Here is a 26,275-nt window from a genome sequence, read left to right as displayed (position 1 = left end):
TATTCAGAGACCAAACACTGTACTAGTGCAATGGAAGTCAGTGACTATCTTTAAATCCCAAGGATAATCCCAACAAACAGTCATTCTTGGAGTATTTTCCTATTTTTTTACCAGCAAGTGCATTGAATGTATAAAATGTGCACATCAAACGTGCAAACCAATTTACCAACCAGTGACTGCTCAGAAATGTAATAAGAGATCATGATGATTTAAAAGATGTTGCTTCAAAATTAGCGCATGAGAAAGGGTGAGGTAATTTGGAATTATTATTTTTTTGATTATTCAAGTTTATCCACTTTTTTTTAAATAATGGGTTTGTCTGTTTGTTTGGAAAGCAAAATTTAGATGTAGCCATTAAACATGAATAAATTGGAACTGGAAGTAGGTAGTCAGACAAAGAGAAGCTTTGCAGGAGGTGTGTGCCGTTTAGCTGCTGTCCCTGGTTTATTGGCAGATGTGATTCTACAGTCTGCAGGTGGCAGACAACCCCAACCCCAATCCTGGCCAATGGCACTCCAAAACAGGATGTATGAAACTCCCTAGGCTAGGGACTTCCTCTCCCGGAGCGCCACAGCCAAGAGTTCAGCGAGCTCCCAGCCCGGAGGAACACATTACAGATCTGGCACGTGAAACAGTCTGCTGCTCACAACTGAACACCACCCCCCCTCCCCTTTCTGTAGCCCAATCCTCTCTTTAACGATTTAAAACTACAGAAATAGTCCCCCTGGTGCTTTTCAGAGGAAAGAGTTCTTTTTCTACTTGCTTAGTTTTGCGTCAGCAAGGGCATCAAGAGTGCATCCTTCACACTGTTAATGAAAGTGGACCTCGGCAGCCAACCTGCCAAATTAAATCAAATGTGCCTTTCCAAAGTAGCAAAATAGAGAGACCCAACCTTGACATGAACCACAGACAACAGTTAAGTTCACAAAAAGGATGTGCGTATGTTTATGATTAAAAAGAACAGAAAAAGCTTCACAAACACAAACCCTGTGGTGATTCATTTATCTGCATGTGTTCTGGGTTACTAAAATCATAAGGTTTTATGATCTTACAATGCAGTCACAACTTCCTGTTTGTTAAAAGAAAACCTATACCTTGCCGTACCACCGGGCTTGTAAACTGCAAATATTTGGCAAAGGTTTGAAAGACATAAATACCCTTCTCTGTTCCTACAAGAAAAAAAAAAAGTCTGTTAGCACTTCTTCTCTGAAGCACTTTAAGGCACTGCAGCTGTGGAAGCTGTGTTCACAAGCATGAGCTGTGTTAATACTATTAGCAAAGATAGATGAAAGATAAATTTGCCTTTGAAGGAATGGATGAACCAAGGAGGAGGGGAATTGAGAATAAAAGTGGCCACATAAGAGCAAAACAGCAGTCTGCTGGGGGCTAGAGGGAAGGTTAGGAGGGTTAGCTGTATCCTCTGGGCCTATACAGACAGGCTTCTCGAATTATCCCCCTCCATATCACCCACCCACCTATGTGAATCACAATGACTGCATTAAGATGGCACGCTGTTTAGCCAATGTGGTTCCAATCGGGCCTAAACTGTACATAAACCCCGCAGGAAATGCAGCTGGGTGACAGACTGCCCAAAAATAAAGTGAGAGACAGAAACACAGGGAGTAAGGGTGTGTATGTGGGGTGAGGGCTGAGGAAAATAAAACACATGTGAAGCGACGCAGAAGGGGTGGGGGCATGATTAACGATGCCGACACTTTGAAGGCAGGAAGACACCTGGCGACCATCTTGTCTCTGTGGGTCTTGGACAGACGGTAATGCTTTAATGTGTAAGAATTAGACCCTACGCATCTCCCAGCTTTAGCACAGAACCGCTGGCCAGATGGGGACTAAGCCAGAGGGATTGCAGAGGACTCAAGGAATGAGACACGACTGTTGGCTCGACCAACTGAATTGAGTCTCCATTGACTTGGCAGCATGCTTAGAGAATGATGGATAGTACTCTAGTCTCGAAGCTAGTTCACTTTCCTTATTGACTATGATTGTGTTAAATCCCTCCCATACGGCCGTGCATGGGAAGACAAATGAAGTGATTGGGCTACGTGTATTTTCCAGAAAGGATACTGTACATTTCCTGACTTTGCTGATGTGCAAACAGTCATTGTTTTATAGTGCCTTGCAAACAATAAACATCAGATGCCTAAATGTCTCCAGTCTGGATGGCCATAAATATACAGATGTAAAAACTCTGACTGGAGCATACTGAGAGCCAATATGAGTTTTGTGGTAAACATCCTTGTTTAACAGCCGTATGGTTTCAGGAAAATATAAATAGGATGTTTAAGTATCATTTACGGAACCATTTCCCATTTGTGAACTACCGCCTTCCCCTGAGCTCCTGAGTTCAAACTTTATAGGACACATACAATGACTTCCTCCCATTTTTCACATGAAACAGAAAAAAAAGACCCTGAAAACTATATTTGTCAAATCCCCTCCACCAATAAACACATTGTAAAATGTCGGCTTCCCAAGACAAAGATGGCAATAACAAAGTCTTGACAGGAAAAGTGGCGACACAAATCACGATTTGGAGCTGAGAATGGCCTTGGGGCTTCATTCAACAGTGGATTAGGGTTTAGGTCAGAGCTATTACACTCAACAGGCGGGTGGATGTGGGGGAGCTGGGATTGTTTTTGTGGCAGCAGCATCAAGTGTCTCTTCCGAGGGTCGTCTTTGTAAGTAATTGGTCTGGTAGTTAGCCATGGTTAAGCATCTCCATAGCGGACCCTGAGGGCTAAAATGCTGGCAACGTTGTCATTACCAGGCTCCCTTTGAAGATGCCTAAGACTAAAGTCTGACCATTCGTTACGCTCTCTACACCATTTCAGTATTGCCGGTGGTGACAAACCTCTAATAATGTTTGATAGTTCCCTGAGGTATCAGACTTTGACATGCAACAGTTATATATACAGCATACACACTTTGTTTGTTTGGTATAATTAAAATACAATGATATAGTTTGATGTGAAACACATATTGTATGTTAAGTACCAAAGTGCAATTATTAGAAACAGGTCATAAAATAATCAGTGTGAATTCACAGAACCTTTAACAAATTCACCTATAAACTATAAGACAAAGACTTAGGAAGAGCTGAACTTCAACAAACACTGGCTGAATAACAAAAATATAAACACCACACAAGGGTTAAGATCTAGAATTGGGAATTTTCCTGAGTGGGGTATAATGTACAATGCTTTTAGTATCTACGGCATTCTCTTTATTTAATTCTACAGCGTAAGGTTTCTGTGTATGTGTCTGGGGGTTGACATGGAAAGGAGTTAGTAGTCTTCTAGAAGTATATCTTCTCATTACTTAAGGTTATGCGCAACTTTTCATAACATAATTACTGACAAATTCAGTTTAAACTAAATAAGGTTAAACACTCTGAAAAGGAATTATACAGCAATAAAATAGCTACCTTCACATTTACATAGTCAGTGAATACTGTCAAGTGTCTGCCTCATGTCCTTAAAAAAATAGTCCATGTACATGTGTCATGACCCGGTCTCTATAAATATACATGGTGGGCCAATACCCACAAAACATGCCACAAAAAAGCAATGGGCCTTTGCAGCGGGTGCAGTGGAGAAGGCAGCAGCCCTGGAGCTCCGCTTCAGGCAGGTCTCAAATCAGTGCTTAGGGAGAGCAAAACATATGTTAGCTATGTTATGGTTAGAATTAGCATCCCTGGTTTTCAACGGATGTGGGTTTGATCCCTTTGGCCTCCAGGCTCAATCAAGTCAATCTAAAATTAGCGGGCTGCCTCTTTTTTTCCGGAAGACAGATAATTCCCCCTTGATTGTGGAGAAGGAAAAACATTGGGAAAGCAAACATGGTAAGGAAAGTGGAGAGTGGGTGAGGCCAGAGTATGGACGCAACACATTTATGGTGCCGACAAAAATAGTGACAGGTGCAGTGACCAGCAGTTGCCAAAAAAATGCATTCATACTAAAAATATACTACAGCAGAAACGGGAAAGCTTTGTGTCCACTAGAAAAGTTGCAAGTATGTACTGACATCACTTTGTCTTTTGTACCTTAGGGTAAGCATATCTGTTAATATCAACAGCGAAATAAAGTAAGTAAAGCTTACAAATAGTTGCAAATTGCAAATGGAAATGAAAACATGTGGGAATCGGCTGGGGGCTGCACGGTGGAAACTGCCAAACATGGAACTGGGCAGTTTTGTCTACCTTCCTGTCTATCGCTTTCAACAGTGTCCAGTGTGGCAAAGCCAATACTAAGGTTTTCTAAACACTAATTAAAAAGGGACTTAAGGGCGCCTGACTGTTTCAACACATTAGATCCAACACAGTGACAGCTGGGCCCTTTGGGCAATAATACGTGGTCCTAGCTATCTACTTGGCATTTGTTTGTGCCCTTTGTCATAAAAAAAATCAATAACATAGATGCAAAGCAAAAACTTCCAAATATTCTGTATACTGATTTTACGTTTGCACATTGTTGGTGTCTAGGTTACAACTCTAACTACTATTTCAACAGCATTTTAATTATTACAATTACTGTATTTAAGGACTGCTTCAACTGAAATATAGCAATTGAAGCACTTGCTGAGTAAGGTTTGGGTATTGCTGAACAATCCATTTATGAAGAGCTAGACCTGGATTTAAATGTGATGAAGAAAAGACGACAGAGCGGAGAAATATGCAGCCTTGGCTGCTGATGTCACTGGATTCTAAAGGGTTTTTTTCTCTCTCAAAATAATAAAAAAAGAAAGAACACCGACACATGAAATATGTTGTACAGTGCTATCCTGTTTTGTACATTTCCTGAAATCCAAGGTGTAGGGTACAGGAAAAATCCAGTTTGAGAGGGAAGGTCAGCCTTCAATGTTCGACGTCTGGAAAAACCATTAGGTGGAATGGAAAGGAAGAGACAAGGTCTATGTTGCTTCCTCTCTTTTTTTCTTTTCTCTCCATCATTTCAGAAAAAAGTTGCAGTTGCAGGGGGCTGAATTCTCCTTGGAGTGTCACAGTGGCCACTTCGGGGAAGGAAGCAATGACCAGAGGATGTGGCAAAAACAGGGAAAATACTCGTGCACCTGGTGCCCCAGGGTCATGGGGTCATTCAGAAAATGTCTATCTGTTGTGTATTGGTTAGTGTGTTTGTGCATCAAAATTGAAACAACTGGTGGAATTTCAATTAATTCCCAAATATAGATCTTATCAAGTGTGTGTGGCTATTATTAGGGTTCATGTACAGTGATTACACAAGAGTTTGAGGTGAAAAGTTGCCAAGATGTGTTAGGTAATCACCTGTAAAACAATGAGCACAAAATAGAATCAAGAAGTTGAGCTTTATATAAAACAGGAAATGGCTTTTGCTGATAAGATTTTATGTCACACTAACTTTTTTTTTTACTCAAACATCGATAACAAAACCTGGGTTTTCATGTGGCAAACGATGTCCTCAGAGGTGCTTAAATCACACAGCAACATCGTGAGGAAATATTTGAAAAGTTTTGTGAACCTTGTCTCATTTTGTTGAATTTCTGGAAATATGGTGTAAAAAAAAAAAACAAAACAAAAAAAAACTTGTGTCCTCATTTCACAATAAGAGTGCAAAGACAAGTGCTTTTGGTCACACTGCCAAATGAACATCTTTCCTCTGGAATGTTTTAGAACCTAGTCTTTGTAAGCCCACTGTTCAGAGCAACCCTGTGGCTTTCCTCAGGTGTTCCACGTTTCCCTGCAGCTTTCCAAAGCAAGCGTATTGGTTAACCACCCAAACCACTTGAGCATAATGCAATCTCCGATTCACAACACACAAAATGTATTGGCAGCAATCCACTGAACCTAATCCAGGAAAGGGAAACAGTTCTGCAAACAGACTCTTGTTGAAAACTCATATAATGAATGGTTTCTCGTGTATTCTGAATTATGTGGAGTCTCCAGGATTTTTCCAAATTTCCCCAGTTTGTGCTTTTTTGTTTTCCTCATTCCAAACTACCAACAATGGAAACGGGTAGATAGTGCTGCTTCTGTCCACAAGGACTTGCCAAACACAGAAGGCAGCTGTCCTGGAATGTGCACTGGCATACAAGCAAGCTCTGAAATTATGGGCCTGGCCATTGCTAAAGAAAATAAAATTGATGCAATCTGTAGTGCATGCAGCTTTTAATTAGTGGCTTCCGGCTTCTAATTGGTTTCTCTCCATTTCACTGTGCCTCAATTCGGGATTGGACCAATTGGCCATGCTGCATTTAGTGTGCTTTGTTTGTCTTAAGAGAAACTGTACACCGTAATCAAGGCACAAAAAGAACATTTTCAAGGGCAGCACAGCCAAATCACTGCACAAGAGTCCAACCTTTTCTTTTTTAGGTTTGCCCATTCTTCATGGACATACATGTGTACATGTGTACATCAAGGGGGCAACAATGGGAAAAGGTTTGTGTTTTGTTCTAAACATAAGCTAATCTAAGAATGCAGAAGAACAAGGGGATTATTTAAGTGCGACAGTAATTAAAAATAAACTCCTTGATTACCTACATGAGGTCACAGGTCAGCATGATGTAACAAAATAGGATTACTTAAATTGTATAGTGATCATGTAGAAAATTAAGAGGAATTCTGCTTGTTGAATGAAAAGCATTATAAAAAAGTCTATACTTTAATTATGTGCAGAAAATGTTTATAACATAATTGGGACAATAAATAATGCCCCAGTCATACAGAAGCCAGGATTTGCCTATGCAAAAAGCGCTCTTCATAATGGCTTGTGGAAACTGCTTTATCTGAATCAAATGTTTACCTATAACCTAACAACCAAGTCATGTTTATTTCATGCAACAAAAGCTAACTGTGAGTGAAAACAGACAGGAGATCACAAAGCTAATGCTTAGTGTGGTATGTTTATAGCTGGGTATGGGTGTTTTAGTGTACTTTTGTCAGAGAGCAGTCGTGTAAACACTCCCGCTGAAGCTTTTCATTCATGGTGTGTGAGCACGGTGTTGGACACATAGATGACACAATAATGGACATCTCTCAGCTGTTATATGTGGTGATCTGACTTTGAATGAGAACAAAGTAGAGAAAAGGAGCAGCTGGATAGTGTTCTGGTAACATCTCCATCCTCCATACGGAAGACCAGCGTTCAAATCGGTCCAGTAGGTGTCCTTAGGCAGGACCTTTTTTACGCTTACGCTGCCTTGTACCTGGTAAGTTGCCCTGTTCAAATTTACAAGTGTAAATTTGAAAACTGTGGAAACAGGTAAGGATGAAATGAAGATGCAGTGCAGCAAAATACTTTTGGCTTGATAACATAAAAGTACTTCAAGTTAGCAGGAGAGATAAGTATACGGAAACAAGAAGCGCAATGTTAAGGACCAAAAAAACAACACAATAGCAAGATTAAAAAATAAAGCAATTTTCCTTTGGGATATCTTTTAGGTACAGTAAAGTTCTTGTAATCTTTGAATCTTGGAAAAGCAGGGGAAAGACAGCTACTGAGTGGCTGCTGACGGCTCACAGCACAGGTTTTCAAGAGCAATCATTTGAGGTCAGGGACAGGTCTGGTTGCCCAGCACTACTGGATTCTCACACACAGACACACACACACACACACACACACACACACACACACACACACACACACACACACACTCCCTGTGTCATCCTCTCTTATGTTTACTGTTTTCACCAGCTAACAAACACATTTCCTTGTTACTGGGGCAACTTGAAGAAACTCACTCCTGCAGAGAAATCACATTCTCCACACAGCCGTGAAGAGGACAAGCCTTAACTGAAAGAATTCAGTGTTAGACCAGCGCATTACATCAAATGACATGACATTACAGGAATGTAATAGATTGTTTTTTCATTTTTGGCAATTTAAGATGAACTTTACAGACAGAACAGAACTACTCATGTGTACAAAGTATTAAAGAATATTCGTTCTTGTGTTGTGTTGCTTGGATATTTCCTTTTGCTCCTCGAGACAACACATAATAATTTAAGTTGCGTTAAGTTAATTTTGACAGTGTCCCACCACTTTTTATAGTATCTACATTTTATTTACCTGCTTACACAAACTAAATTAATCTAAATTTAATGTCATTTTTAATTTTTATTTTACTGTTGGCTTAGGAGTATGCTTAGTTGTGTGATTCTGTAAACTTAACTCACTGCAGCTGGAATAAATGCAAATGCCACAATCACAAGATTCAATTTTAGGAAAGCAAAGTATCTCAAGCTTGTAGCTGGGGTCTGTTAAGCACAGGAGAGTGTAACATAATTCTATGCATCATTTAGCTGTAAAAAAAACACACAGATAATCTATAGGTATATAAACAGTAAACAGTACAGTAGTAAAAAGAGGAGGGACACAGTAATGAAAAATCTAGGAAAGAGTAAACAGAGCTGAGGTTTATTCCATTTTACTATTCTGTCTGTGACCAGTCGGTTAAAGGATCAAACGTCCATCTCGCGCACTCTCTCTGTTTACAATTACTGTGCTGCGAATGAATCTTCCACGAATGACCGCTCAACTGGCAGCCCTAACTAGTCAGGAACAAGGGAGCTATTAGTGGAGGGACTGAGGAAGGAAGGAAGAGGGGAAAGCCAACAGGAAAGCAGTCCAACTCAGAGGCCCAGGGAGGGAAGAAGGGGAAGAAGAAGAGGGAGGGAGCAAGGGGGAAGGCTTAGAGCAAAAGGGATCAGTGGAGTAATACAGCAAAGAAGGGCGATAGAGAAGGTAGGCTCAGCCACGACTCCCTAAGGCTAAGGTTCAGCAGAACCTTAAAGAAAGACTGCAGCATACCCTCATCCCAATCCGCCCATCTCCCCCAGCCAGCATGAAGAGGACATGAAAGAGATTAGGTCTGTGGTCTGGCCCAGAGGACAGTGGACAAGGCAACCTCTAAAATTCTTTCATTTCTCAGACAACAGGATTTAGTATGGGACCTCCCTGTGGCCCTTTGACACAAGAAATACATTTCATGGGTGTGACACTCACTCTCAACTCCCTGCATCCCCCATGTAACTCCAGTCAAGGTTGTTTTTTAGATGAGATCGCTTCCGGGGACTTCTTGACAGCCATTAATTACTTTGACTTCAGAGATGACAAGCAGGGGGAAAAAAAGAAGAGCTGGTCCAACACCTTCACACACACACACGAACACAGAGGTGCAGTCCCAAACCGAAGAAACAGCCTCCACAGACATGGTCATTCATCAAGCGTGGCTTGTGAAAGAGGATATGAAGTGACATTACTCAGTCATCCTCTTTCCAGTGCATGTGCCAAATTCTTTTAACTTTGCGACCTCAGACATGTTATGGACTCAATTTATTGAAGTATCTTCAAGGGAGGATGTGCTTCTCAAAATTAGTACAATGTGAAACTTTCATCCATCGTTTTCCAGCAGAAAATCATGGCCTCAGACATGTAAGTGCTGTCTGCTGTGTGCTAGGATGACCATCCACTTCACACTGAGCTGCAAACTGCCCAAATGCATGCTGAAGGGCACCGTTTTCTTAAATCAACAGAACCACATCATCCGCAAAGAGCATAGAGGTCTAAAATAGGCCCCTCTGCTCCCCCAAGCTGCGCATTGAAATCCTGTACATGAAAACCACAAACAGGACTGATGACAAGGGACAACCTCTAGCAGAGCCCAACGCTAACTGAGAACATATTTTATTTTTTGCAGAGAATGTGGGCACAACTCTCACTCTAGTTGTATAAAGACCTGATGGCTTACACCCCATATTCATATTCCTCATGGCCTCCTTCACTGCTGGTGTACAACTGCCCCTTCCATAGGCACTAATGCACATTATCCTGAAATTGTCTGACAGTTTGTAGATGTAGATTCACAGACTGGTGAATCTCTACCCATCTTTACTTTTAGGAAAATATGCCCCTTTCTATACCTAACCATGTTACTAATATGACACCAACTGAACTAATTTGTTTCTACATGTTCTTCCAGGTCTATTTCAGCCTTTTGTTGCCTCTGTACCAACTATTGTGAGATTGCTATCAGCAATTTCAAAATGAACTTTTTTAATTCTTACAATATCAAACTTTTGAAGGTTTAAATATTTCATGTGCTTTCTTTATGTTCTATTGTGAACAAATTATGAGATTTGCATCCTGTTTTTATAAGGATTTTACTCAGCATCTCAACATTTTTGGTATTGAACACATACACATATATATAAAGAAATAAAACTCTCTATATAACCTCAGTTCATGGAAATACAACTCCTGCTCTGACAGCCAAATGGTCCTTCTCACAGAAGGGCCAAGGGGGAATTGATTTCATTTCAGCTACAATAGGTAACTTATATCTTGATAAAGACGACTGAAGCCAGTAGAGGATATACATTTAGATAGTGTTACTCCCTCGACCCGTTCAGTATGGCTTCAAAATGACTACAGCGAATAATAGCCCATTTGTTAAGCCATTCCCCAAACATGGCACTGGACCTTGTTGGAGTTAACAAAAACTGGAGGACAGACCTGCTTTTTATCACAGGAAAAATGGGATACGCACTGTAGCTCCCTTTGCGACATTAAATGGAACCCCTCCTTTACCAACTCCCATTTCAAATCCCCCCAAAACTTACACCTTATCCACTTGTAAGCAGCTCTTAATGTGGTGTTGGGATCCACAGAGCAGAGAGCTGGGCTGGGGCTAGGGGGTGTGGGGGGTTTCAGCAGGGGATATTTGGAACATACAAAGAGTGTATTATTTGTTTCACCCCCCAGTTGGTCCCCTACCAGCTTCTGTTCTGTATGTGGGTCTGCCTGTACCCTGATAGTGGTGAGTGATCACTCCTTTCTAACTGGCTTGTATACAGCCTAGAGAATGGTCAAGCCACCTGGCTATTGTCTTTTAAGGTGCCACATATATTTACCTATGAAAGAACATGTTACTCTTACGCAACTAATATCTAACTATGAATTTAGATTATGTGGTAAAATATTATTCAAACATCAAATCTTTGTGACATTAGCAAATTCTACAAAAACACTGGCACATTTGTCACCAGTGGGACGTTCTGTTTCCAGATTTATTCTACATCTTTGCTCCAAAATGTATTTAGTTTTGCCAAACACAACACTGCCCCTAGTGAAGATGCGTGTCTATTGTAAAAGTATAACAGCAACACATATGCAAAGGTCTCCAAATTTAACCCATATGCATATGCACATATACAGCAAGCAGACTTACAATCATCTGTAGGGAAACTAGGATATACTGATTTCTACGGACAGTGACTGCAAGACAATTATGCACTGAAGAGTAATAAAAACAGATCTGCTACTATGCTGTGTGTAATTTCTAATATCAAGACGATAAAGAAAGAATAAAGACATGGTGAGATGCAAAAAGAAGAACACACTACTAGCTCTACAGCAGTATTGCAAGATGAGGTTAGTAGCATTTATGAGAATAAACGAGATTTCCTGAACTGAGAGCATTCCAAGGGCGCCGGTGGTCTCGGCTTGCCAAGAGGCAAGACGACACATGCTGGAGATGTCTGCCAGGTAGCAGAGCACAAAGAGCCCTCATTTCCTCCCTATCCCTCCCTCATTCACTCTTCTCCAACCCCTTTACACACACACACACACGCACAAACACATACACACACCTCACTACACCATCCTCATGTCTTTCTCTCTCTCGCTCACCAAAACAGAAGAGTATAGCTAACAGAAGTGCAGAGTGGATTCATTTATAAATGGCAACTTCTACTTCTTCTGGACCCCTCAACATAAAGAGCACTTTGTCAAGAAATAAAAACACACAACCCACTTTATTACAAGCTACGATAACATTTAGCCTATAAGCTGTTTCTTCCTTTCCATGTCTACGACTTTAAAAGTTTATCTTTGATACATACACACATTACTACTAAATTCCTTGAATGTTGTAGAAAGCTCTATACGCTACATAACGTTTTTCCTCTACATTTGGTTGGATTCTAGGCTTTTTGATATGGTATTCTTGGATGCACACATGTGTAAACTGATACTAATATAGCCCTTGAAGTTTGATACTAGCCTGGGGATCCTGCCTCCCCAATGCTCACAAACACACACGCACACAGCTTCCCAGAGCTCATCCATCCCCAGGTGGTATCCCGTTACTTCCTCGCAAAGACACACACACTTTTTGTTTTCTTTTGCCACTGTAGCTTCACTAATCCACAAGCCAAAACTCTCACTAGTGCCTTCTCATTACTGCATCTTAGAAACATAATCAGGGCAGGAAATACTTTGAATACTCTCAAAATGGGACAGTGAAAGAACAGTATTTAAGCAGAGAATAACACCTACACTACGCTAGTGATTAATATTTAGAACTCAATTTAGGCTGGTGTGCTTTGGACGAAAACTGTTTAAAAAGCTACATTTAGAGAGAAGAAAGCAGGATTTAAGCAGAAAAACATTAGTAACAGTGTGGATAATATCCACAGCTCGACTTCAGCAGGACGTCCTGTACTGTGGCAGCAGGGCCCTATTCAGAACTGTGTAGTCAGGAAAAAACAATGAATAAGCTTTAATCCTTTAAGACAGCACCAACAGAGATTCCAGCAAAGCTTGGGAGATGATAACGTCAGTCTAACACAAAATAAAATATGGCCTGTTTTGACTGGTTGGCTTATAGTCTCTCTTTTAGCTAAGGGTTGTTTCCTGTTGAGTTGAGGCAAGGCTCAGGAGGAGGTTTCTGCCAAAGAAAAGGCAAAACAAAAGGTATTCAAAGAGCGAAACTGAGGATCCTCCGATGCCCTCTTGTGAGGCCACATAACAAAGAGTGAAATGCTTTGAGTGTTCAAGGAAGGTTGTCTTCACTTAAATCATAATGCACAGTCTTTATGGAAGGAGGAATTAAGAGTATTCGGCACACTGTACTTTAGATACACACACGTGTGGTGCTTTAGGCTGTTTTACACTGGAATCATATTTAGGGTTACCACTAGCTTTTAATTAGTCGACCAAAATTAGATTAATTGACACATATTGTGATGTCAACAGCTGTTTACAAGAGTATAAATGAACTTTCAAAATCAATTTTTAACACTCTGTGGAGGAAAAGTTTCTGATCTACTGTGTGATACAATCAAAAGTTACAGAACAACTAATAAATTCAATCAAAACATTTTTTGTTTAATCTGTTTGATCACACAGTGGGCATTTTTTGGCATTTAACAAACAAAAATAAGTATTTACACATAATAAATCACAGGATTAATGAACCATGGAATGGATCATCATCACATCAAACATGGCAATGAGATCCAATGATTATACTGAGTATAAAAGTTAATTTAACCTTCTTTAATATGAATAATTACTCATTTGATATTCACTCGCCATGAGGTGGGAAACCTCACCATTTTGGTTCACCAGGAAGGTGATAACAAAAGCATAAATCATTTGCGAAACACCACTGATTAGGATCTGAGATACCAGCATGCAAGCATACAAGCAGAGAAAGCCACAAACACGCATGCTGGTGTGAGCTGTGAATGCAAACAAAAGAGAAGGAGAGGAGACGGAAAAAAAATCAAAGCTAGTCTCAGCTAATGCCTGAATATTTACCAAGAGGTCCACTAATTATAGTCTGGTGGAATTCAACTGTGATTACAATTAGCAATGTCCAGACTAGCAAGGAAAACACTGGCAGATGTTGAGGCTTTTAAAACGGGTCTGATCTCAGGTATTCACTGCTACAAAAGGACTTTCTGAATTAATGCACCTTTTATTAACATGCCCCATATACAGTAGTTAGTAGTTAGTAAGAAGGCAAGGTGTCAGATACACTGCAGTTATACTTAAAATTAAAATGTACAGGAGAGGAAAATCCACTCAATCCAGAAGATATAAATGGTGGATTTTGTGGGTCTTGGGTTAGAAAGGAGGCCTCGCTCACTCACACTTGTTGGACTGGTTTTGACTATTACAACTATAGCTTGTGTTACTGGAAGAATGTGAGGACACAAGACCAGTAAGGCACATAAAACACCCCACGAGGCTCTATGCTTTATCCTCGTGTTTCAGTGTTACACAGTATTCACAGCTAGTTTTAGTGTAATGTGGAAAAAATATTTATTGTCAATTTGCAACATTTCTGCTTCATAACATTATAAGATGAATGATTCTTGTTTGAATATATTAGATTTTATTTTTTCAGACGTAATAAGCAAGACGACTGTACTGGACTACCAGCTGCTATGCAGTACATGTGGTAAAAAATACCATAATCTTCTTTTATTCTTGCAGACATAACTCTAAATATTTTATTGGGTGCTGAACCCCTAAATTCCGAAGCTCCTATTTTTCCATTTGAGCAAAACGGTCACATGTTTTTCTAACCATTTGTAATTCGTTTTTTCATTTCTAGAAATGGGCAGCATTGAACATAATTTTTAAAAGAACTGATCCATTTCAAGTTTGGCACCATCTCCTGTTCAGAAGTCACACTACAGCACAATGGGCTGATTTTCGGAGGGAGGAGTCTGTAAACAGAGACGATAGAAACGCTTCTACAGAGCAGTGTCCTTACACTGTTAGAAGATGATGAACCGTGCAATGTTTTATCTTCTATCAAATATTCTCTTTAGATGGTCAAAATCATGTTGAGACACAAACTTAGTTTTATATCATTGTTTATCAGAAATATATATTTAAATGTTGATAATATAGACATGAATCTGCTGAAAATGGCTATATTACGATTTCTTTCACAGGTATGCACCCAGATGCGTGATTTCAACACTGTGTAATGAGAAAAAAAAAGTTTAGTGGTTTTTGAAAAACTTTAGCAAACAGTATACTTAGGAAGGAACCATCCTTTTATTTGTTGTCATTCTTCCAGTATGTTAACATGCCTGGGGAGCTGGTAGGTGAGTCAAACGGCATCTTGGCACAATTCAACCCATAACAAGCGGAGTAAAATAAGCAGATAACACTGAGGAAGTTTGTAAGTGGGTGGGCCACTGCTTTCAGATTTGTCAGAGCTTGATCTGACAATAAACCTACATTTGAACAATATTTACATTTATAAAATAACAATATTAATGGCAGCTTTTTGAATCTGTAGAAATTAGATACAAGCCCAAAGTGTCCAAAGTAAAATAAGTCGTATTCGACATCACTGTCTTATGCCCAATGCAACCAGATGAACTGCATGTATAGGCCCCAAGTGCTTTCTATCATCTTTAATTTGATCTGATAAGAGCCCATCTGCTAGTAATCTTCTCCACTGTAAGTAGCCATGGCTCCTATGGGTGAAGCATAGTTAGGGGCCATACAGCAAACAAACCAATCAACAGTGTCTTTCCGCAGGAATAAAACACCTATGGATTCACAACAACAAGCTAAAAATGGAAAATAACAACATGAAAGTGTGGTTTTCGACCAACTGTAGGTGGTGAAAGGGGCGTCCTGTTGGAGCAAATGTGTGTGAGTGTGTGTTTGTGTGCACAGCATGCTAGATAGACAGCTGATTCGCAAACAGAGTAGCAGGGGGTTCTTCCTACCAAACAGTGGATACATATTCCTGGTGGTGCTAATCAATTACTACAGACCAGTCACAGCAAGTCAGAGACGTGCCTGGGTGATTGGTTGGATGGCGTAGAAGAGGCTTCAAGGGATGTTGTGTGGTGACATGTATACAGCATTTACAACAGATGGTGATGTAGATGTTAAAGGAACATGCACACGTGTCGGACACAAAAACAAATCACTTTGGCTTGTCTGCAGCTGTGACAAAGCAATAATTTGAATTATATTTGTCACTTATTTATTACAAAGGCAGAGGGAGGTACCATTTGTGCTTGTGTGAAAACTATTTGTTGGCTATTTGTTAGGATATGATTCAGGCACATTAGTCATTATGTCCACATGTTGTTGCAAAACTGATCATGTTTGTCACAGATGTAATACAAGGAAGTTCACGAGCTGTGCACATGTGAAAGCACACGATGTCTTGAGTAAGACTTTGGCATTTTGACAAAAGTATAATGGAGTATTTACCAGATGATAAAGGCCATAAAATGTAAATTATAGAAGAGAAGAGCTCAGAAAAAAAGAAATGTTAAAGTCTGTTAAATAATATTATTAGCTGACTACAGAATATTAATGTTATTAAATCTACTAAATACATTTTCATCTGACACTGATGCCACAAAACGTGTTGTCCAACTCAAAACAACATTATTCTGACCTGGAGAAACAACTTGATAAGAACAGGAAATCCACGCTGTCCTGCAGCAGCGGTTGAAAGACGGACAGCAGGCCTGCTCCTTTCAAACTAAAGCAAACACCACTTACTCCCCTCTTTTCCTCTCACTCTGTCCATCAAACAGTAGAGGCCCCTAGGAGCCTCCTCTCTTCCACCAACAGCTGACAATGACTTCACTGACACTCAAGGGTCCCATTAATCTTCATTTGTCCTATCATATCCTGCTATTGGTATGGAAATGCCTGCTCATCTCCGGAGTGAGCTGACAGTGTTGGTGATGGTGAAGGGGTGGTAAAGGCAGATAGGGTGTTAAGACTGTAAGTGGGGTGGGGGTGCTTATCCATTTGGCAGCTTCCTTTCCCAATATAGTTCATGGATTCCTCATTCAAATGACTTAAACCAACACACACCCCTCTGTAGGGGGTGTGTGCAGGAGACTACTTCCTGAGAGGGAGGCCAACTCGTGGAAGGACACCTGGGGTTTCCCATCTGTCTCCCCAGGGGCTTGACCCATTACCTACGGTGCATCTTTTCCCCCCTCCCACACAAACCCACACTCACGCTGTTTCTTAGCTGATTTGCTGCTAATGGAGTTTGAAATGAGATGACAACCAGTTGCAGAGGTGGAGGAAGTTGCTTCCCCCCTCACTGCAGCAATGGATCACCACTCCACAAGTGAGCCAGAAATGGGATGGGGGTGGAGTAGAGTATGTATTCAAACAGTCCCCAGTTTATACAGTATAACACAACCACAGTGCTCTCGGTGCTCAATTCTTTAAGACACACGATCATTATTATTCTGTCCAAACAGTTCATGAACTGCTAAACTGTGACGATCAATACATGAGTTTAGATATGTGCTGTTATTCTTAGATTTTAATGGTGGACAGAGAGGACACCACACAGAATCCTGAGAGAATCTGTGTTATTAAAGTATTCTTAGGCCACTCAGAGGAGGAGGCCCAAAGAGGAAAAAAGCAGAAGAAAGACAGAGACAGACGGCTGTCTGAGTAGGAGCTTAAGGGGTGCTGCAACATTTTCCTTTCCTGTGTCCTTTTTGACAAGGCACAGACTCCATCTTTGATCAGCACTCAGGAAATTTCATTAGGACGGAGATGGGTGGATAAGAGACCAAAGAAGCTTTTGTGGATGGAAAGAGGAAGAGATAAAAGGGTAGAAAAATTAAAAAATGGAGCACGGACAGAAACAATGGTTGTACTTCCAACCTTAGTGGGTTGAACTCTCTACCAAACCAGTCTGTGGATGTTTTAGACCAAACCTATTATGTGGAGTCATGTTTGTAGTCAGTATGATGGGTCCATACCTTTATGCCAAAAAGCTAAACATTAAATCACTACAAACATGATATAAATACACCTAAAATCAAACCAAGTGTAAAATCTTTCAATGAATTCAACCTCAACATAACAACACAGATGAAGCATCTACACAGACAGAAGAGAGGCGAGGAGGACGGACTGGAGCTAGAGACCTTTAACCTTATCAATCATGCACAACAGAGAAAGGGAGGGAGAGGAGGAGACAAGGGAAACACACGCACGCCATCTCCTCAACCTTATCAATCACAGACCAAAGAGGAGGAAGGAGAGATAAAGACAGTGAGACAGCGTCTGTTTACCTTATCGATCATGTCGGGCCGGTTGGTGGCGGCCAGCACAGTGACGTCTCGGAGCTGCTCGATGCCGTCCATCTCCGTCAGGAGCTGAGCCAGGACCCGGTCGCCTACACCACCGGAGCCTGAGGAGCTGACAGGTTGGATGAGAACATAAAGAGGAGAACAGAGATCAGACTGATGTGTAGATAGATGGTTGGACTGTAGGACGGACGTATGTAGGCACAGTTAGATTATTTACAGTTAGATGGGTGGGAGGAAAAACTGCACTGTGTGTACGGTGAAGGAATAAACTGACAAAAGAATAAAACCCCTGGAAAATAAATGAAAGACATAACAGACAAAATACACATAATTGTAAGGAATGTATAACTGGAGGAACTCAACTTCTCTCCGGAGTTAGATACAACACATGCTTTAAAGATTTCTTATTCATCACTAATATTTGGAGAATTACACAACAACAACAACGACTGTCCAGTTCTTGAATACTTGCAGGGAACTTCTGCATAGTTTCAGCCACTCTGTTAGCAGATTCTTTCATTAACTCTTTTTTTTTTTGTTCTTAAAACAACTTTGGCAGTAAAAGTGAGTTTTCCATGCCAATGACATCCTACTGAACTGAATTCAAAACAAGTCAGCAGAAAACAGAACAGGCCTGTCAAATAGAGCAGCCTTCTATCGACAAACCCAACACATACTGTATGTCGGCTTGTCTGGAATGATGTGGATAAATGCTGCACATCTGTGAAAATACTGAAGTGTAATATCACCTGAGTGTTTCAAATAATGTACACGACCACAGTTCTGTACTGTCCTGTCAGGCAGCAGCTTTTATTACTAAGACAAGGTGAATCACCTCAAGCCCACCTGTATTTGGATGAGTGACTGACCCATCTCAGACTGACTGGGGTTTTACAATTTCTCCAAGTGAACTCTACAGCCCAGCGGAATAAGCTACTGTATATCAGGTCTTGGCTACACCCAGGATAATTTCAGCAGAAGTTGTTCATAGCAGGATATAATATAGAAAATCACCACCTTGTCCTTTAAGAAACTCATCAGTGTGTTAGACCCTGTATTACAAGGCGGTTATTTTCTATAGCGCAGTGCAGACAGCCACCCTTCCCAGCTCAAACACACACACAGTCTCTGTTGACAGGGCCAGCGGAAGTGCCAGACATTATTAGCAGAGACAAGGCTGCAGGCGAACACAAAGGAGCTCTGTCACTGAGATATGAAGGGAGAGAGAGGGGGATAGAGAAAGAAAGTTTGGCGGACGGGAGATGGTGGAGGGAAAAGGACAGGGGGAAGAGGCTTTGGGAGAGCAGGACAGAGCGATGAGTTGGAAAGAGAGAAGTGAAAAAGTCTGTGAGGAAAGAAAAAAGGTGGTGATAGAGGGTGGGGTACGAGAGAGCAATGGAGGGTGAGATGAAAGGAGAGAGGATGTGAGAAAACCAAAGAGGCAGACGGGGAGAAAATGAAGAAAGATGGGACACGAGTGAAAGAGGAGGAGGAGAGACAGAGACACAATGAGCGAGGGAGGTAATAAATGGAGAAAGAAAACATCTCATATTCTCTCACTTATGGTGTTTGTTCCACATCTAATGATCATTTTCTCTAAATGATCCTTCTTCATTTCAGTTTTATCATCTGTCAATCACAACCTCTGTGTTGCCTGTTTGTATAAGTCTCTCCCTATTCTTCATCTCCTCCTGCCGTCATTTCAATCCACCAGTTTGGACTCGTGGCAGGTAGGCTGACTGATTTACAGGTGCTTCTCATTTCCTGCCTTGAGAAAAATACACATAGCACACTTTGCCTGGTTTTGTTAACAGTTTTGAATTCTTGTTGGCGTGCATGAGCCACTTCATTGATTAAACATGGCAGGAAGTGAAGACCAATAAATAACCTTTACTGATCAGCGCTGAGTGCATTTTTAAAATGGTGAGTGGCCTCAAGGCACGGGTCCAGCCTCACAGGCCCTGTGCTGCTTTATTGGTGAAAGCAAGCTGCAACTGGGTGGAGAGCCTGAGTCACAGAGTACATTTGTAAAATTACACATGGAGATAAGGAGATGGAAGCTCACTCATACTGTGAATGTAAATGCAAAGAGAACTTGACAGTCTCACTGGCAAAAAACTGATTAATGACGACAGGTTGAAGTAGAATCGTATGGTGAACACGGGAAATGAATCAGGACTGCACTGAAACATCAAAGTGAAAAAACAAACTGTTTCTGATTTCTGTGGAAATTCGAAATTCTGTCTGTTGATTGAAGCAACTTAAGCAAGTGAAATGGGATATAAGGTAGAAAATAATGACAAATGGTGGAAAAGAGGACAAGCAACACACAAAAACTCACTCAAGTATTGAAAAGTTAGTACTGACGTACAAGCATGTTCATAGAGAGTTAAACGTAAATATACTATTTATCTTTTGTTTACCTAAAAAAAATATCACAATTAGTGGCAAAGATTAGTGGCCAAAATGTGTTGCATGTTAGATGCCACTTAGAGAAGTTATAAGGACTCGTTGGCCTTTCTGAGTTTCTTCCTACAACATTTAGTTTCATCGACTGGTTTACCAGGAAGCACGCTGCATATTTGGCCTCCCCATCTGCTGTGGAAGGGCACAATGAAGTGTTTGTGTGCCTCCGGTCTGTGTCCTCTGTCTGCCCCCCCATCCTCCTTCCTTTAAGCCACAGATGTTCCCAGTGCCATCCCACTAAAGCGCCTCCGGACAAGACTATGTTCTGTGTGCGCCGCTAGCAAAAAGCCGCAAGAGTCTAAGAGGACTCCATGGGAACCGAGTGGCCGGCTTTGATAGTGCAGTGATGCAGACTTTTTGGGATGTTTGCTCGATCTGTTCATAAGTGAATCTTTGTGAGAAGTGTGGGGACACACGCTACAGCCAGTAAATTAAAGTAGACCACAGCGAGGACAATATACGACCACGGCTCTGAAAACACTGGACAGTAGCAGCAGTCAGCAGTGAACAATAAGCCAAAGACTTTAAAGGAGGAAGTCCATATTTATCAGGTGTGAATGCTTATTCTAATTCTAGGCCTCTGTCGATATTAAAAGAAGGAACACAGTGTACCTTCCTCTTTCGCTGGCGAGAGCATCAATCTCATCAAAGAAGACTATGGAGGGAGCGACGGCCCTCGCCTTCCGAAACACCTGCGAGCGGCAGCAGCAACAATAGAGGAGAGAAAAACAGAACAAATATTTAACAGGGCCAATGAATCATTCTCAGCCAGAAGTGCACACAAACATACACAGGAAATGGGGCGCTCATTAATGTCATACGTTACAGCTCAGGTCATCCGTTCATTACATACATCTCTAAAAATATTCAGGCATCAACAACTTTAACAACTCAGTTTTGTAAAGATGATGTGACTAGAAAAGATTGGAAGATATGTGAGTATTATAATCCAACAAGTGACGTCTAGTGTTCTTACCTCTCTCACAGCTCTTTCAGACTCCCCAACATACTTGCTCAGTAATTCTGGCCCCTGACAGAAAAGAGTTTAAGGGATTTGAGCGTTCAGATTCAACATGTTGACAACTTGAAATGAATTTAAAGTATCAGATTCAAACATTTCTAATTATTCGCTGTTGTGACTAATCACGGTTATGATTTGTAAAGTACTGCATTAGCTGGCATTCAGTACACTGGTTATTCTGGGAACTGCACGGTTTGGAGATTAAAAAGATCAACATGGTAAAACAGTGATAGCACAGTGTGAGAAAGTCAGTGAAGCAGAGCAGGCCGTGACTGTTTCTTCTGGTTTAGTGTAAACTGAGTACTGCTTTAGTTTTATGGGTAAAATCTGTGGTTTAGCTGGGAAATTGATTTCCCACTGTCTGGTCATTGCAGTACCATGTTTGCTAGGAGTACTACCACTGCTCTTACAGCCTAACTACTGCTACTGTTTCTACACTTCAAACTAAATGACGGCTCTGTTACCAACTCTAGGCAGGGTGCTGTTACACTCTAACATGATTAAATTACTGCAGCTCTTACATCTCCCACAGTCACTCACAAGACCTACCAGCTTTAACAGAGCCTCATTCGACTGGAATGCAACTTTTTGTGTATAGTTACTATCACTGCTTACAACTTACTACGACAGAACTGTGACCATACTGAATATAGGCAGTTAGAAAAACAGATTCTGGGTGGTGGGTGTTTCACTGTGTGTCACCTTCATGTGCTTCATGTTACATACTGTGACAAACACTTCTGCTACTAAACCTAATGCAGGTTACATAATGTACCCGAGGCTCCTATGAGTATAGGTGCAGCCAGGATCACTAACTTCACTCACATGTCCACTTTAACAGCTGAACCTCCTATACCTTCTTTCGTCTTCTTTTAACTTTTTAGTTCTTCCCTCCCTCTTCTTTCTCTTGCTCAGAAGCAGATAAACATCCACTCAACCCTCAGAGCAACTTCCTCTCCTGCAATCCACCCTTTCAACACCTCTGGGCTGACGGAGGAGACGACACTTAACTCCCAGCCCTTTTGTCTCCTGTAGTAAGTGTGGAGGCTGACTCATTAATCCCAGGTTCCTCTCTCTGTGGCAGAGCCAAGGGCTGGACATGGTGAGTTTAAAAACCAGTGACACTGTACAGATATGAGCCATGTGTGTGCCGACTGTGTGTTTGTGTGCACGTATGCATCTGCGGATGTGAGTGTGTTTGAGTGGCTGCAGTGGGAGGAAACTGACATTGACAAGATGATAATAGGGCTTTTTCACACAGAGGAAACAGAGTGAGCCTTAAAGTATCCACATTTAAATATGGATAACGTATCTATGTCAAAGCAACTGCTGCACTGGAAAAACCTGATACTGTTATTGCAGATGCTGGAGAGCAGCTTTCAGCGGGAAGGACAGGATGTTTCTAACCCTTCTCACAGAGTAGATTCACTTTCTCGTGACTTGAAACCTGCATCTTGAGATTTCAGTAGTACTGATGTAAATCTTACCTTTGTATCAAGTACAAAGTTCGGTGTCGAGGAGTATGTAGTCCGACGTATGGAACAAAAGTTTGAAAGCATTTCAAGAAAAACCTCAGCTTAGCTACTGACTGCTGAAACAACACAGACAAAGCTAAATTTAAAAGCTGCCAGCAGGTCACAGCAGCATTTGCTGATGGCTTAATGACACTTGTTGAGAGCTTCTGTCACAGCTTTCTGTCTTGCATGGCAACGGCTTTGAAAATATTCACTGATCAACAATTCAGCAAGCTGATCAATCAATCTCCGTCAACCAGGCCTAGATGGGTGGGAGAGGGTGACAGTGGGGGTGGCAGAGAGGATGGGGTGATGGATGAGAAGGGTCAAAGGGCAGACAAGGAAGCTCTCTGCAGAGGAAGTTAGTCAGTCAGACCACCTCCAGGTCGTTAAGGAAACACATTTCAATCCAACCCAGTATCCTAGGAATTCAATTCCTGGTGGATGAATCTGATCCAACATTTAGTGCAGAGGAGGAGTAGTGGAAAATACGAGGGTGGAGGTCAGTGTGGTGGACGGACATGTCATGACTCCAATTTGGTTTTAATCATATGTACAATGATCCCGAACCTTAAATCATCCTGCAAATCTCACTCACGTGTGACTAAGACTCATAAAGTTAAAAATATATAAACACACAGAATTACCAACACAATAAACCACAACTGATGTTTGTTTGTATGTGAGATGGGGATAACATGCTAGAGTTTGGTACATTCAGTTGGTTGAGTAATGCACCGGTGGAGTACTGAATACTTTTGCTCTTCTGGTCAAGATCTTATGACTCAGTTGTGCATGAAAACTAACCTTAATAGCCAGAAAGTTGAGTCCACTTTCATTAGCCAGAGCTTTGGCTATCATGGTCTTGGAGCAGCCTGGGGGCCCGTAGAGCAGCACTCCTTTAGGTGGTTGGATTCCCATGCGGGTGAATGCTTCAGCGTGCCTCAGAGGCCACTCTACGGCTTGCTTCAGTTTCAGCTTCACCTCCTCCATCCCACCTACATCCGACCAGCGAACCTGGAATTATGAGAACAAGCTAGGAGTCAACAATTTCTTAATTTACACTGAGCTGCTGTGGAAACTCATGTTGCATCCAACAGTGAGGCCTCTTTATTCTTTTACCCCATACACATAAAACAGTATCTCATATCTTGACTTTTCATGTAACATGAAATTGGTAATGAGAAAAAGTAGTAAAAGTAAAACTAAGAAATTTACAGCTTAGTAGAAGAGAATATAGATAAAGAGGAAGTAATAGAAGAATAGTATAGAATCCAGTATGACGCAAACCCACAATAAATGTAACCAACATGTGACGTGATCAAACACGATGCATTATTAGCATCCTACTGACAGTGGCCAAGTTCAAATGAATCATCAGCATTGTTCGGATGTCCTGCACTCACTCACTCGGCTTCTTCTTCTTCTCAAGTATCCTCCTTCTCATCTGTGTCAGGTCAAACACAAACACATCACCAACGATAAATTCAACAAACCAAACAAGCTCTGACTGGACGCTGATGTCACTGATGTTCTCATGTAACCCCTTTTTAACCTTCTGTCCGTAAATTGCAGAGAACTGCGAGTCCTTCCAGACTGATGACGGGGGTCAGCGGGGAGAGGAGAGAAGTGTAATATAAAAGCATATTTGGAGGGAGACAGGGGAGCGGAGGGCTTGGGTTGAATCAGGGAGACTCGGGACGGAGCGAACAACAACAGAGGGAGTTGGCCAACAGCTGTCTGTCTGACAGATGGAGTGAGGGAGGAAGGGAGAGAGACCGGCAGTGAACAACCGGAGGAGATAAAGCAGATAAGGAGGAGAAATCCTCATCCAAATCCCTCTCTCATCCTTCCTGTCTCTTTTTTCATTGCCCATCCTTTCTTCTGTCACTTCCTCACATTTTTAGCTCAGTTCTATCCAAACCTCCTCCTCCTCCTCCTCCTCCTCTTCTGTATCTCGCCCATCTTTTTTACTCTGTATGTCATCTCTCTCTTTTTCTTAAATCTACCTTCATGCTGGCTTCTCCCTATCTTTCTGTTCCTTATCTGTCTTATCTACTGCACTCATTTTCTTTCTTCCCACACTTGGCACTTTGTCTTTGATTACATTCACATGCACATATGCAATCATGTTAGTGATGTCTTTGCATGCCCTGTAGTAACCTGCTTAACTGGAAAACCTGTGTCTTCATGCAGCAGGTCAGTAATGAGAACCACCCCCCTACCCCGACTTTATTTCGTTTCTATTCCTACATAAACCACTGCATGTGTTTTTAGCACATTTTAGGACAGAACAGCGAGAGTACAGCTTCTGGAAAGAGTAGAGTTTTTCTTAGACAGTGTGTCTGAATTTCACAAATATTCAAATGTGGAAATTCTACAAGAGCACATCCAAGACAATGTGCTGTGTCTGAGCATCGTGCATCTACTGTCCATATCTGCATGTGCACATCCAACCCATTGTATTGGCTAATGTCAATATGGAGATGAAGATGGCAGTGCTAAAACTGTGGAACAATTACTAGAAAACCTGTCAAACCTCAAACTAAAACATTTCATGTATTTCATCTCAGGCTTTTGATAAAACAGATAAACAGGCTGATTTAAAAACCTTATGAGAGATCTCTTTCTGACATAACCAGGATTTATTTTCTAATTCCCACATGACTTGAAAAATGACATTAAAACAATCAGGTTGAGAGCTGAGGAAAAAAAATGCTGACAAAGCAATTAGATCAAGCATGAGGATTAACTGCCATTAATCTTGATGATTTATGGATCATGTAAGTTGTTTATCAAGTAAAAATGTCAAATATTTCCTGTTTCTAGGTTCTGAAATGTGTGTATTTTGCTAGTTTTCTCTATAATATCATTGAGTTCTTGACTTTTTTGAAGAGGTCATGAGCTACTGTTCTGTGCACTGGTTGAAGCTCTTATCACATTACTGCTGAATGTCACTAGGTTACCTCCAGTAAAGAGCATGTACCTCTTCTATTCATCTAACTTCAATTTCCCACACATCTTGTTTCTTATCCATCGTATCTACTCCAGCCTCTTTCTTCTCTCACTTCACTCTCTCATTATCGTGCCATCTTTTGCTCTGTCCCCTTGAATATTGCTGCATACTGCTGTCTCTTTCCCTTTTTTTGACTTCCTTCTCTCTCTCCCTCTCTTTCATGCTCCTTCCCCCCTCACCCTCCCTCTGCTCTCCATCCAGAGGTAACACATCCCAGGCCACCGGCGCCGTCTCCGGGGAACGAAGCACCTAATGGAAACCTGGCGTCTGGCCACAGAAATACCGAACGATTTATGGACAGCGCCGAGCGAGAAAGAGGAAAGGACGGATGGAGGGGAGAGGAGTGGAGGGAGGGTAGGAAG

General features: G+C 41.3%; 1 protein-coding gene across 1 annotated transcript in view; it reads right to left on the bottom strand.

Annotated features, from left to right (window-relative positions):
- Positions 1-26,275, bottom strand: part of spata5 (spermatogenesis associated 5) — an 87,430-nt gene that overhangs the window by 41,835 nt on the left and 19,320 nt on the right. The window contains exons 12-15 of the mRNA XM_026356999.1: positions 23,705-23,914; positions 21,339-21,392; positions 20,975-21,054; positions 17,879-18,005 (exon numbers count right to left, since the gene is read on the bottom strand). Coding sequence (XP_026212784.1) covers positions 17,879-18,005; positions 20,975-21,054; positions 21,339-21,392; positions 23,705-23,914 — 471 coding nt within the window. The remainder of the gene's footprint in view (positions 1-17,878; positions 18,006-20,974; positions 21,055-21,338; positions 21,393-23,704; positions 23,915-26,275) is intronic.

This window comes from Anabas testudineus, chromosome 10 (assembly GCF_900324465.2).
Source record: "Anabas testudineus chromosome 10, fAnaTes1.2, whole genome shotgun sequence".
Classification (NCBI taxonomy): Eukaryota; Metazoa; Chordata; class Actinopteri; order Anabantiformes; family Anabantidae; genus Anabas; species Anabas testudineus.
Note: the sequence above shows the minus strand (reverse complement) of the source record. Positions and strands in the feature narration are given on the sequence as shown.